Source organism: Ylistrum balloti, unplaced genomic scaffold, assembly GCF_031769215.1.
Source record: "Ylistrum balloti isolate Yb309-2 unplaced genomic scaffold, AGI_CSIRO_Ybal_v1 Utg370026, whole genome shotgun sequence".
NCBI lineage: Eukaryota > Metazoa > Mollusca > Bivalvia > Pectinida > Pectinidae > Ylistrum > Ylistrum balloti.
In genome coordinates this window covers 286,516-302,300 of record NW_026782091.1, presented here as the reverse complement: position 1 = coordinate 302,300, position 15,785 = coordinate 286,516, and the positions used below count along the sequence as shown (strand labels likewise).

At 32.5% G+C, this 15,785-nt stretch overlaps 1 protein-coding gene across 1 annotated transcript in view; it reads right to left on the bottom strand.

The window, feature by feature from the left end:
• Nucleotides 1-13,527: 13,527 nt before the first annotated feature.
• LOC132548787 (probable nuclear hormone receptor HR3) overlaps nt 13,528-15,785 on the bottom strand; it is a 64,276-nt gene continuing 62,018 nt past the window's right edge. Inside the window, exons 8-9 of the mRNA XM_060212680.1 lie at nt 15,227-15,446; nt 13,528-13,769 (exon numbers count right to left, since the gene is read on the bottom strand). Coding sequence (XP_060068663.1) covers nt 13,528-13,769; nt 15,227-15,446 — 462 coding nt within the window. The remainder of the gene's footprint in view (nt 13,770-15,226; nt 15,447-15,785) is intronic.

The window sequence follows — 15,785 nt, the reverse complement described above, 5'->3', positions numbered from 1 at the left end:
TAAATCCCTGTTAAAACAGGATTGGTGGGATCATTGAAATAATTGTAAATATAGGTACAGTGTAGTATGTATGTAGATTATCTCCCCTTTCTGGTAATTACAAAACTGGTTGTGATAAAACAAAAAAAATGTGATTAGCCTGCACCTAGTGATTAGCCCAACTTATTACATCATGTGCAGCATTTCATTGTTGTGTAATAAGCCCGCCCCCTGACTTCAAGTAAGAAGTAATGTGTTGGCCCTTTGTGCTTATTGGACTGAAGACCAGTGCATCTTGTTTCTACCAACAGCAAATGAAATTTTAATAGAAAATAAATAACACAAGACAAATAATTTTAACCTCATCAATAATTTATTGTCAATCTCTGCTACAGTATGACAATAATTTAATTGAGATTCTAAAAATTTGCTGCAATGCAAATCTACACAACACACAGACAGAAGTGGTCAGACAGTGAATGCTGCAGCGGGCAGACATGGTTTACTTTTATAGAGAAAAATAAACGTCTTAAACAACAAAGCTTTTTTTTAAAGAACATTGACAATTATGTATACATGTTTCATGTATATAAACTACAGACATCTATAACAAAAAACAAACAAAACGTTTATCACTACATATTACTAAATGTATGAAACGCACATAACACAAAGGTTGTGAGAGATCTGGAATGTATCTATCTAAAACATGCAAATACATTCACCTAACACTCTAGCACAAATTGCCACATGGTCACTGTCAGAAGGGGTGGGTGGTCCCCCTTGATAACACTCTTCAAAGAACATCCTAAAACAGCAAACACTAAAGCTGTCCTGGTACAGTGAGAGAAAGTTTTGATCGCAATGCATAGATATAGGGATCACAGAAATTCCAGAAAGTGACATATGAAGCAGTACCATTTTCTGATTTATTTGTTAGGTAATTAAGGCTTAAGATAAATTATTTAGTATTAAAAATTTCCAATGGGAATATTTGATACAGAAAAGTAAAATTCCTATTTTGGTAGCATAGCAATGGTAAGATAGGCTATTCTTGATGGCTGGGGAAGGTACACAATTCTTTCAGTTACAGAGTTATCTAACTGAGCAAATCAGAGATTTTGTATGAGTTTGATCTGCATGTTTTAGATCTATATCTTATCAAGAGAATGTTCAATAAATAACATGCTATAGAGAATTGATCTCCAACTTTATCTAAGAAAAAGATTTCATGATTCCAAATAGAAATGTCTAGAAACAATATTCAATAACCATAAAATCCCAGTACAATATATATGTTGATATATTACTCTGATATAGTTGACCAAATTACAACTAGTAGACAATCACTCGTTTTAACAATTAGAGAGTAATGTATAATCAATATCTTCAAAAATGATTTTTGTTTATCAATCATAATGCATACATGTACTTCTTATCTTTCCTGCCTTTTTCTTAAATCTTAAAGACCTTCAAGAAAAAACACCTTAAGATACAGAAAAAATCAAACAAATAAATAAAAAACAAAACAGAGCACTCTCGATGAAAAAAAAGGTTTGAATAAAAAAGAAAAAGAAAAATCTCAGATTAATTTTTTCATTTATGATTTAAAACATATCTGAAAGTTAAGTGAACAAATTCTAAGAGATGTGTCTTAATATTAGAGATTACTTAAAAGAAGCATTTATTTACCTATTCCTACTGACTCCAGGAAAACTCTAAACTCTGGGTGTTTTGTATTTGTGACACACGATAACTGATAAAAGACGTACAGAATTTACACAAAGATCTTGACCATTGATTCATGTTGTCTTTTCCTGTCTGGTGTTGTAGTTTTAGATGTTTGTGCAACTTGGAATCCAACTGATGCAAAGTTGAAACCACAAATCTGATTCAAAATCTTCAGTCAAATTTTCTTATATAACAATTGAATTAAAATATCTTTTTGTGGAACAAATTTTAAATTTCAGTTTTAGATTTTTTGAAAGATGTTGAATGTTTTAGAATAACACCGGCATTTGGTTTTTATCTATCGGAAATAAAATTAAAGTTGTCTTCCAGATTTAAATGTCTTAGTAATTTATACACTGTGAAGAAGAATCTGACTGAAATACTTTCTGTAATGTAAGATTGTACAAGATTTTACATTCACATATAGTTGAAACATTAGTCTCTGGTTATGATAATGTTAGTGTATCATTTTTTCTGTTTCTGTTCATCAAGACCTCGTCAACCTACCTCGCATCATGCAGGTTGCATTCAAAATTGAAAAACACAAATTTTTAGTGAACTTTACATCAAAAACTGACAAATAATTTACAAATTTTCCAACAATCTCAAATTTGTATATAAATATTGAATAAAAAACTTTAGTAAGGATACATCACTCAGTACTTCAAAATACCATAGTTGTATCACTGTGTAGTAGGACACACCCAAACACTGATGCTGAACAAGAATATCTACATTATACACTTACTAGTATAAAAACAAGCACCTGGGAATCTGGGCAAATAAATTTCGCTTCCAAGATTTCAATTTATATAAATAAAAACATTATGCCTTATTAAATCACTCAAATCAAACACTTTATAAAAAATTGTCTTTTACAAAAATAACCAATCTACTATTTCTAGTTCTACACATATCTAATTGTAACGACCAACAATTCTGAAGTCAGAGTCACCAAACCATTCTTTTCTCTCAACAAATCCTCTAATATAAAAGTCTGAAAAGTACACCACAGCCTCAAATACAATATGAACACCAAATATATTTATCAATAGAGCAATTCATATATATGTATTGCATTTCATAACATCAAATGAAAAAGTTCATATATGACACAAAAGACTGGTTCACAATTTCAGTTGATGAATTTCATTGGTATGTTTAACAAGAAACCTGTCTTTTGATATTAAGTGAAGGAAAGAGGATTTAGTGTCCATTTTTTCCTCTAAATTTTTTGGGTAACCACATCTTGCTGCAGTGCTATGGTACAGTATATACAATACTGAGAAGTTAAAAATTCATCTGTATTGGAAATTAACATAGAAATTATAAAGTATTTATGGTTCTCAATAGAATGGTCTAGTTTATTTCCAGGTGTATTAAGATATAAGTATGTGTTTCTAAAACGAAATGTTACAGGATGTTTGCCCTCAACCAAGATAATCAACCTTGAACATAATGATTTTTTCAAAAAACTTAATAAAACTTTTCGCAGTTAGTTACATTTCAAAATTCACCTTATTGATAAGATTACTTCGCTAGACTGTTATATGTCAGAAAAACATTTGAAAATTATGTAATATTGAGACCTCAAGTGACAAATGTCACTTGGTGTCTGATGTCGTATTCATCCTTTGAGAATAAATTCTGCTAACAAATATACCTATGTCTGTCTTATTACCACTACACTCCACCCAGTTTGTTTGTACATGGTTCTCAAGCATTGACGTCCTTAAAATATCCAACAGACACAACATGCCTCATACAGTGGTACATACAAAGATATCCTACTGAATCATATGTTAATCTCAAGGCATTTAATTTATTTTCTTTTAAACGAAATAAAAAAATTTAGTAACAGAACTGATCAAGTTTTTTTTCTTCTTTAAAAAAAAAAAAAAAAAAACTGAAATTAGAGAAAAATTTTGTGCTGGAACATACTAAGTGTATAGAGATTTTTTTTTTTTTGAATGATGTGATAAAAGTAGTGGAAATACAGTACAATATTAGAACTTCTGTTGAATATCTGATGTAATCACCAACAGAGAAATTCACAGGACAAGTGTAACAATAAATTATCACCAATATCATTCACACAGAAATGTTACGTGTAACGATGTACTTACTTCCTGTTTCTACGTCATCAGGTTAATTTGTTGTGTGACACATTTACAAAAGAAAGTGGTCAGCCAAGTCATGAATATTCACGCAAAGCTGGTCAAAACCAGACTGGAATTAACGTTTCATTTTTGGGAAAGTCAGATTTCAAATTCTACAGGTTCAATTCGCAAACCATTACACCAGTCACAGAGAAACAGAATGCCAGTCTATCTCGTATCACAAATATAAACCAACATATCTCGAGTAAAATCTGGGAGACAAGGGTTATATCACTGTTTTGGAATATCAGGGCGGTATTGTACTGGTGGCTAGAATAAGGGATTTATGTGTAAGATTTTGGGGCCGAGATCATTAGAACCATATTAGAAGAATCAGGTTAAGAAAATAGTTTAAATGATAAATGTGTTTTTTTTCTTTTTTTTTTTTGATCTGTACACACATTGTTTTCTTGGAACGGTGTTAGTTTTCATTCTCTCGCTTACTTGCTCCACAATTGACTGTCCCGACAAAAATGTGCTGTAAGCTTGGTTTGTAGGAAAACATATTTGCATAGAGCTTTTGGGCATCAGCAGTATTTCAAGCTTATAATCAAAATAAATATCTAGAGAAAGAGTTGCATCAGACATTTAGCATTAGAAAAAAAAAAAAATCTGACTAAAGGTTTATTGAGGCCACTGATCTCTGAAATTTGAAGATTTCATAACAGTTTCCATCGTTTTTTAATAAAACGAGGGAAAATAAGAAAAGAAATCCATTTAAAGACTGGATGTCAAAATATTCTCTTTAACGCAAACAGTTCTTATGTAATTGTAAAACTTGTTAATTTTTTTCTGCAAGTTTTGTTTACTGGATTACACAAACACAAACACATATATATATATATATATATATTTAGATATATACAGTATATATTTAATCAATGCTAGAAATAGGGACGGGTTTGCGACCCCCAGCGACCTTCACTAGGAAAGGTTCACTACACAATACTACACATGTGAGGGGTTAGCTGGAGCTTCTATATAGGCACAAGTGCACATACTGTGAGTCAAATACAACATGGCCCGTAAGGAATGATACATCGTGTTTAGTGTCTAAGAACAACAACTGATAAATGAAAGTAATATCAATGACCACATTAAGGTTATCAATTAAAAGCAAAATAATTTAAACCATAAATAGATTATTGCATTTTACAATTGCGAAGAGATTACGTCAAAGCACATGGAGCTTTTTGATGCAAAAACCTTTAAAAGTAAATATTATAGTTATCCAACAATAAGCCCATGTCTGCTAATAAACCCATCCATATATACATCCATATCGTAAAATTACAAAATCTGATGTTTCATTGTCTTGTAATAAGTCCACCTATGACTTTCAGTAAATAATGTGTTGCGCCCCACCCCCCTACCCCCCCACCCCAAATCTCTCCCCTGGGCTTATCGCTGGATAAATACAGCGATACCTTAGCTAGCTGATACCATTCAGAGAACATGGAATAGCTGACAATGGGAGCACATGACTAGCACCAATAGACACGGTTGTAAAAACCAACATTACAAAAAGCTTTTCCAAATACAAGTACACAAGGAAAGCATTCAGCTACAGTTACAAGAATGTACATCTCTCAAAAAGTTCTTCTTAATCAAACCACAAATCTAAAAAGGACATTTTCTTCAGTAACTTATCATCTTCAATTTTCAAAAAAGAATTTCAGATTTATTTCTTAGAAGTGAAATGTATTAAATAAACATGAAATGTCCCACCATACAAAATTTTTTTTTTTTTTTGTTCTAAAAAGCTGTAATCACCACTTCTCGTCAACATGATTTGTCTGAAAATATTTTTACAAAAATGAAGTTGTTGTTTAAATGTTTCATATATATTTATTGGAATTTATGATAAACCCTTGTGACAGTTGATGTGAAATATCTTTTTTACTCTTTTTACATTTTGTGCAAGTGCGTAAATAATTTTGAAATTATGTCTCTCTCAGACCTTCATTTATAAGAAAAAAATCTTTATTGATATGCTTAAAAAGAACAATGAAATTTGTAATTTGAAACTTATGAGGTTACAGTTAAAGAAAAAAAATTTGATAATCGAATGTAATTTAAAAAAAAAAAAAAAAAATCATACTATTGATGAACCAAATACTTGGTACAATTTTTTTCCATCCAAAACTTGTCATGATGCAGACCCTAGTAAGAGTACAAGAATCTGACACCTCCAGACAAAATTTTGATATCATGGAATGAAATGATTTGAAGTGAAGTAAGTAGCTCTTGGATGTAGTTTCAATCTAAATCAAGATAACAAAACAATTTAAAATCAGAAATATCATTACACTCCCTAAACTGTCATATACATATACTTCAAAATTTCAAACTCCATGAAGCCACATATATAACTGAACCACTTTTTTTATTACACATTTAAATAATTTTCAAAAGAAAACAAGCAATTTATCATCAGTGATCACATGTTGAAGCAATAGGCCTAAAGAACCTGTAAGTATTATCACACATTTCAACCTTTCTATCACCATTAATCTTCAATGTGCACACAACATCTAAAACATATTCAATCAGACCTGTGCTTAGTGTTTATATTTTGTAGGGGCTAAAACTGCAAGTACATGTATTTATACCACATCATTTGAAATTTCACTTGCCAAATGTTGAAAGCATATAGACTTTGTAATAAATAAAGAAAAAGAATGATTTTATAACCGAAACCTGTAGTTTCACAAAAACATTTAAATGAAAATTTTTTTGAAGGTAAATATTTACAATTAATTAACACCCATAATGTTGATGACTCAAAATTAAGCATGCAAAGTTATAAATCCTAGTCATTTTAGCACCAGTGACTGCAATGTAGCCCGGTCAAGTTTAACGAAATGGTGTATCATTACCAAACCAGCATGAAGTAATCAAATTTACAGGCTCAGAACAAGTGGGACACTGTTCATATATATTCTAATGCTGATAATTAATCTATTAAAGCATAACATCCATTTTTGACAAGGAAACAACAGAAAAAAAACCTTTTTTCTCCTTTACATTGTATTTCAAATTTTATCAATTTATCAATAGTCCTTTGTCAACATGATGAAAAAAAAAAAAAAAAAAAATTTAAGTACCCTGTATACATTTAACCAAGCAAGCAATTTGCTATTCTTGCAAGATAAAGACTTTTTAACACATACCATACCTCAGTTTACTGTCTGTAAAAGATTGTTTATAAAGCAGTACAATGACATTTATTAACACGAAGCTCAATATTCAAGCAATGCTGTGGTTTGATGGGATACAAGGTGTTTTGTTGCAACACGCCAGGATTCCCTGTACAAGAAAATCTGGCAAAGCACAATATATTGGTCAGAATGTACAGTAAAACCTATATAATCTGACACCCTACAGGGCACAATCTGAAGAACAGATAAGAGAGGGTGTCAGTGTATACAGTAAAACCTAATAATCTGACATCCTACAGGGCACTATGTATTAATCAGATGAGGCAGGGTGTCAGTATATACAGAAAACCTGTATAATCCAACATCCTACAGGGCACAATGTATTGGTCAGATTAGACAAAGGGCAAGTATTTACAGACAGGTTGTCAGAACACAAACAGATTTTGGTAGTTTCTATTAGAAAAGGATAACACAATCAGGTCGGAAACAACCGGTGTCAGAGTACACAGAGGTCAGATTAGAGAGATTTTACTGTAATAGTGTTTTGAAATTATTTGCAGGAGAAAAATGAGCAAACAATATATGTTTAATGAATTTTCCTTTTAAATGATAAATATGCTAGGTTTTCTTAAATAGTAGAAGCTATTGCACATAAAAAAAATAAAGATTAGCCAAAATAAAACAAATCTTCATCTCCTCGAATGTATAGAAATAAATTAGTACATGTATCTCTACTATTGACATATATACAATGTTATTTAATGAGTTTGGCAAGCTTGCCCAAAATGAACATCTATTTTAAACCTAAAGATATGCTAGAAATGTATCGTAATCTGATGAAAAACAAACACTGTCTCTGCTCCTCTTAAGCACCAGAGTTAACACCGCTGATAAAATCAGGATTTTTCTTTACAACATTATCATCATGAAGTGTTTTCAATTTGTCTGACAATTTCTTTTTTTCTGAAACATTTGTACAGAAAGTATTGTATTTACAAGGAACTGAAGAAGTGTCTGAGTGAAATCAAAATGTAACACAAAAATCAAACACATTCATTCGTAATATAAAAGAACAATCTAATATAAAGCTTGCTACAGGTGGCTGGACATGACTTTAAAACAAAAAGTTGAATTTCGCTTAAAATTTGGTTAAGAATGTAAACTATGCCTTCCTCTAAATGATGGAACTTGACAGGAATGTACCATAACTTATCATGCTAAAAATGAAGACGGTCATCTAAACACTTCATGATACAAAATACTGCTTAAAAAATTGTTGCAAACTTTTAACTAGATGATTGATATAAAATCTTCATTCGATTCTTCTGTAATGATAAATTTATGTTATCTGAAACTCATGCAAAATGAAAAAAAAAACTGGTTAAAAGCAAAAATTATATCAATGCTTGTATTTTAAAGACATTTTTTCATTCTTTGAAAATGTGAAAATAAATAAGTGACAGTATAATCAACTGTTTAATATTATGATGATTAACACGTGTTTCATAAAACACAAGGCTCTTAATGAGAAACGATTAAAACAATCCACACATGATGTAAAATGACCAGCTAATGATTCAGTATGAATATCCACTTGAGACGGCTCGCTGCTTTGAAGCCTGGTAGCTACCTGTAATGGTCAGTCAACCATCCGTCATATGGTTACAATAATATCACATTTTCACTCCATAGCTTCATCAATCCAATTACCTGCTGTTTATCAGGTCAATCATTCCAATTACCTGTTGTTTATCAGGTCAATCATTCTAATTACCTGTTGTGTATCAGGTCAATCATTCTAATTACCTGTTGTGTATCAGGTCAATCATTCCAATTACCTGCTGTTTATCAGGTCAATCATTCCAATTACCTGTTGTGTATCAGGTCAATCATTCCAATTACCTGTTGTGTATCAGGTCAATCATTCCAATTACCTGTTGTGTATCAGGTCAATCATTCTAATTACCTGTTGTGTATCAGGTCAATCATTCTAATTACCTGTTGTGTATCAGGTCAATCATTCTAATTACCTGTTGTGTATCAGGTCTATCATTCTAATTACCTGTTGTTTATCAGGTCAATCATTCTAATTACCTGTTGTGTATCAGGTCTATCATTCTAATTACCTGTTGTGTATCAGGTCTATCATTCTAATTACCTGCTGTTTATCAGGTCAATCATTCTAATTACCTGTTGTTTATCAGGTCAATCATTCTAATTACCTGTTGTGTATCAGGTCAATCATTCTAATTACCTGTTGTATATCTGTTCAAACTCATTGATAACTCCAACCTGCTATTCTAGACAGCCAATTTTCTAGGTTTTTAAAATTTAATATATTAAACTTTTATATTTTCTTTGTGTCTTTGGAATTAATCGGAAACATTTACCAACCTTATAAGGAAAGTACCAATGTAGAGAAACTAGACACCCCACCCAAAAATAATTACAAAAGAAAAAAAACCAACAGAACAATTGTGTTTGATCAAAGTGACTGTATACAGTATCACACATTGACTGTCCAGGAGTAACTGAATTTTACCAGTGATAAACTTTGTTGCTCTAAAAATTGCTTCAACGTAATGAAAATCTGAAGATGAAAATTAACCATTTCTTTGATATATCTAGTATATCCTGTGACAAAGATCAGTTATTTCCAATCAGAAAGTCTGGTGAAGTGGTAATAGAGGTTATATGTGGCTAATTATTTCAAATTGCGGTGAAAGGATTTGAGGTCACCTGCTTGACCATTCAGGTCAACAAGGGTGATTCATATAATCTATTACTTGTTTTGGAATAGTTGTGAAATATATATAGTTTATAACAGGATTTGGGGAATTGCATTGAAATATTTATGATGGTTCAAAACAGATAATCTTCCAGTTTAAAACTTTATCACAGGTAAAATTTGGCAGTCATAGAAACTATAGTGATACAAATGTATTGAGACTACACCATCACTATCAGACCATAAAACATTTGATATGTCACTAAACCCTTGATCCTCCCATCAGAATAACACTATGATAACTCCACAGTCACTAATAATTATCTCCCTACGTCAAAACCACTCAGTAACAAACATTCCGCAGTCTATACATATAAACAAAAAATGTATAAAAATACAAATCATGGAATCGAACGAATGAATAAATAATGGATGCTCAAAATTTCAAAAAAGCTAACTACAATTGTACTTACTTAAATATTTATAGACAAATGGACTTGCGGGGCTGCCCCAGTACATGGACTTTTTAATAATAAATAAAAATCAAACAAATTTACATACATTGTAAACATAAAAAGCCGATTTCCCCCCCACATATATCATAGCATACAAAGTGTGATATATATACAGATTAATTTCATACCAAAAAGTTTCCGTTACAATAACATCATCATAATATTACCAGCACCAAGAGCTTCACCGAGGCAGAAGACAGCTTTTTTACAAAGAAAAGAACAACACAGTCAACATAGCAACACCTTTTGAAATAATCATGTTAGAAAAACCACATGAGAGAAGGATTAAAATGAAAAAAAAAAGAAAAAAGAAAGAGAAATATTGAAGAGGATTTGAGATTTTATCTATGTATCAAACAGAAAATTTTACAAGGATAATTGATATATAATAAATATCATGTGTAACAGCATTTTGATTTTTTTGTTTGTTTTGTTTTTTTTTTCTATATATATACATTTCAACTTAAAATGTATAAGTATAATTAAAAACCATAGAGTAGGTATAATGATTTCAGTAATACTTATGGAAAGGCACCATAAAAGTTATCAACACTTGTCTATCACCGGTGTACCACTTTAAAATAATCTAAAAAAAAAAAAAAAAAGAAAGAAAAAGGATTATGTTTCCTTAATTATAAATAATTCTCATTGTTCGTCTGATTCTTCATCAGTGAGATATCTTTCCATCTCTATTTCTCACGAAACAGGCGAGGAAAGATATGTTTTCTATGCAGCTATTCCACATCTCTCTACTTAAATTTCTCTGTTGAGATTTATAAATCTGAAGAGATCAACTTTGAAAACTTAAAATAAAAAATAATTACTGTCAGATAATCAATGATTTTAAGCTTAACCAGGACTCGTAAAGAAGAGCTAAAATTTCACTTAAATAAGTATTCATATATCCCCAAAAAAAAAAAAAAAAATACATTCACAGAACAAATTTCACTGGTTATCTCCTTAATTATTATTAATTATATTACAAACATTTTCACTCTGTTTCACATTCCAAGTGTAAAAATATGATATGTATCTTACAACAAGCTAGAACAAAGCCTGAATTAGAAAAAAAAAATGAAAATAAATAATACAAATGTTGTTAATTCATCACAACTTCATTCCTTGAAGGCCTAACTTTATATCATGAAGAGGAAGGAAAGTGTTTAAGTTATTGAAAAAAAAGAGGCCAGAAAACATTATTGATATAAAAGTATCCGGAATACAGAGTAGTATATGCAGCTTTAATGCATAGCAACAATTATCTATTGCATATCATTACAATATTAGAAAAGTCATGAAATGACATATACAATGCCAACATCACTAAGTTTGAAGCACACAAGAAAATCAAATGTGAAAAGGGATATAGTTTTACATCTTCAGATGATATGTAATTGGACTCCATTGTTTTTGATGTGACATCTTCTGTATTTTGGGGGAATAAACACGTCATAATTCAGAAGTTAGCTCCCTTACTTCATTACCTCTGCTATTATCTTAAAACAGAGACCATAAGAGTTCAGATTGTACCACGCAAAATACCTAAACAGAGCACCACTAGTGTCTGAATAGATAAATTATGCTACTCCTACAGAGGGCAGCACCAGTGAATTGTCAGATGGTGTCTAGCTTTGCCTACAGAGGGCAGCACCATTGCATGCTTAAATTCTACCATGCTTCATTTACAGAGGGCAGCATCAGTGTATGGTCAGATAATACCATGCTTTACTGACAGAGGGCAGCACTGGTGACTTGTTAAGTGCTATCATCTTATACCTACAGAGGGCAGCACCAGTGTATGGTCAGCTTATGCCATGCTTTACCCACAAAGGGCAGTATCAGTGTATGGTCAGCTAATGCCATGCTTTACCCACAGAGGGCAGCACCAGTGTATGGTCAGGTAATACCATGCTTTACTGACAGAGGGCAGCACTGGTAACGTGTTAAGTGCTATCATATTATACCTACAGAGGGCAGCACCAGTGTATGGTCAGCTTATGCCATGCTTTACCCACAAAGGGCAGTATCAGTGTATGGTCAGCTAATGCCATGCTTTACCCACAGAGGGCAGCACCAGTGTATGGTCAGGTAATACCATGCTTTACTGACAGAGGGCAGCACTGGTAACGTGTTAAGTGCTATCATCTTATACCTACAGAGGGCAGCACCAGTGTATGGTCAGCTAATGCCATGCTTTACCCCACAAAGGGAAGCACCAGTGTATGGTCAGGTTATACCATGCTTTACTGACTGAAGGCACCATCAGTGTACGGTCAGATAATGCCATTGATAGCATCAATGACTTGATATTTTATACATGACCTTACAGAAAATGGCATACCAATTAGGAGTCAACCAATTCTCAACATGAGACAAATACATGGTGCAAAAATGACAAATAAGACTCGATTACAAATGTGAAGATTTTAAGCATAAGAAAAGGATGTTAATTCCATTTTGCGTTAAGAATGTAAAAATGTAACTGAAGTAATATACATAAATGATGGCGTATTGATGGCATTGCTTAAATCAGATGGAACCGATAAAATACTGTCATTTTGGGAACACTGAGCTCATGCAGCCCTGGTGCAGTAGACTTGAGTCCCTGGTCAGAAGGGAAATGCCTACTAGACTAGCATCAATTCATTAATAATGACTAAAATAACAAAAAAAAAAAAGTTTATATGTACAGTATACAACATGGTTTTGGCAACATTTAGCATGAACTTGAATAGAACACTGTGTGATCGGCATATAACATCAATCTATGCTGGTGACATAATTAAACTGAAATCTAAATGATTTGGACCCTTGGTAATCTATTTCAGTACGCGAGGGTCCCGATGGTTTCCCCTTTGAGGGGTTGGTGACCTATGTTGTGGAAGGAATGCAATTAACTTAAATAAAACCCTAGTTAACATTTAATTCTCCAATGGAATGAAAACAAATCTCCTTGTAAAGTATGGGAAGCTATGAGTTTATCAGCAGCATGAAATATAAGATGAAAACGCAAAAAAAGCCTTAAAAATGAAAACAGAAAAAGTAATAAATACAAATGTTACTATGGTTACATAGGACCAAAAAAAAAAAAAAGATCAGTGAAACAAGTGTCTTCTGCTCTCGGGTGAATTGGGGTTAATCAGCACTTTCTTTCTCAAATAATTCCAAAGAAAAAATATCACATATAATCTGGAAGCTTTCAGTACATTACAATAGTCAGATTGATATCTGTGTGGCAAGAAAGTCTGTGCAACTCAGGTTAGAAGGTCAAAGGTCTCTGCATAAAGGTCGTGTGAAAAACTCATTTGATGCTTTAGATTCTCAAGCATGCGCCGGTGCTCCACGCCAAGTTCACGCAGACTGGAGATGCTCATCAGTAGGCGTGGGAACAGTCCTGCCTCGTCAGGGTGACTGGCTGTAATCTGGGCCTGAAGAGCTTGTATCAGCAGCTCCTGAAGCTTGCTCACCTTCTCCCTGTTGTTTAAGCCTTGTCGATCTGTGACATAACAATTCCATATTTATAAATGTATTCTGCATAAATCTCCTAGGGGATGATATCTGGCCACAATTAGTCCACAGGCCATTATTACATAGAAATCCTGACTCACAATCCTGGACATGGCTTATTGTTACTCTGTTGAACAGTAATATACAAAAGTGGGCTTATTACCAGGCATGAGCCTATTGTCATTATAAATATGTTGGCACTAAGACACAAATGACAAGTAGGATATGGAAGGAGGGTGGAACTTCATAATTATAGTAAATATTTCCTTATGAAAGTTGACCTTACAATAGAACATGAAATTAAATTTGATAACTTCTTAAGGGGCAGAAAACTCACCCTAAGCCAAGTTTTAAATTGTACGCAGACACTGAATTCAGACGCCCACATAGGGCATATTTGAAAGAAAAAGAAGTTACATTTGAAAGGTTCGTAAACCTAGAGCAAATAATGATTTGAACTATTAAAGAACAAGGATGGTATGCATTCTGCATAACATAAAATATTTGATGTGTAGAAACTTCGTTTGTTTCATAGCTGTAGACAAACCACATAAAAATATAACGAATAAGAACAAATTATTTATGTAGTAGGTGTGTGGTATGTACTGAAGTTATCACCATGGAAATGATGTGTTAGGTTCGAATAACAATATAAAGAATAATGTAACGTACTCATAATGTACAGTATAAGATCAATGAAGTTGCCATGAATACTTTCTGAGATATGCTTCGAGTAAAACTGAAATATTGATTTTGATTTTTTGTTTCCATGGTAACAAGAAAAGTAGAGAAAATTACATTTCTGTGCAGAGAAAAATGGTAAAACCCACCTCCCAAGCTGATTGTCAGGCATCTTATATTTATGTAAGTTATCTTCAGAGCATCACATATCATATCTGACATTTCTTGAAATTTCAGGTAAAGTCATTTACATATCGCAAAATTAATACACAACAAACTACCCACCCTTAAAAGACAACATGACATGTGAAGAATGTGATTACCTGGTTTTGTCATTAATAGGTAGACAATGACTGGTACCTGTGATTTCAACACTGAACATTGCTGATCAGGTCTAATGTGAAGTGTTTGTGTATGTGTATGTAAGATAAATAAATGGAGGTTAATTGGATCGGTAAGTGTATACTGTTACATTGCATTGTTTCTGTAATTAAATAGAAGGTAATTAAAAGTCAATAAATGAGATAAAAACAAGTTTTAAAGAGAAAGCTTTCAAGTTTTAAACTTTCTATCATTGGTCTGACATCTTAGCTGAACATTCTGAGATTGACTTCTTTGCTCCTGGAGATCATTTTTGACCAATGGGTGTGCACATTACGCAAGTATCAGTATTTTGAACACAAAAAGGACCTGCACACATTACGTAGGTACACACAATACAAAGGTTTTTAAGGCAACCAATACCTGGTCACCACTAGTTCTTACCTGGTGAAATAAGGACGAGAGCACTAAAGAGGGCCTTCTCTGCATCACACAGGGTATAGGCATTGAACCTCATACAAAGGTTGAAGAGAAGCTCCACAAAGTGCTCCCCCAATGGGAACCCCATCTTCATCTCCTCCCGTTTGATGAGTATGTTTTTACCCAGAACAAACATCATATTTGTTTCCGAGTCTATTAGCTGTGAGTACACTACACACGCTACCTACAAAATAAAGATCAAAATTGCTTCAAAGTTGTATTTCTTTCTAAGGATTCTTCTGGTTCAATCCTAAGCACTTGTAGTTCAGTCCTACGCATTAAACTTATAGTCCCGTCCTGAGCAGTACATTTATAGTTGAATCCTAAATGTTACAACTGCAATGCAATCTTAAATATTACACTTGTAGTAAAATCCTGACGTATATACAGCAGTTAGGACTATTTTCACAATATACTTTTTCTATTTAAGAATATATGAACTCAGATGCCAAAAATTCTGAAAATTTAAATTTTGTTCTAGTGATAATTTTTTTGAAACTTTAGATGGCAGAATGTGATTTTA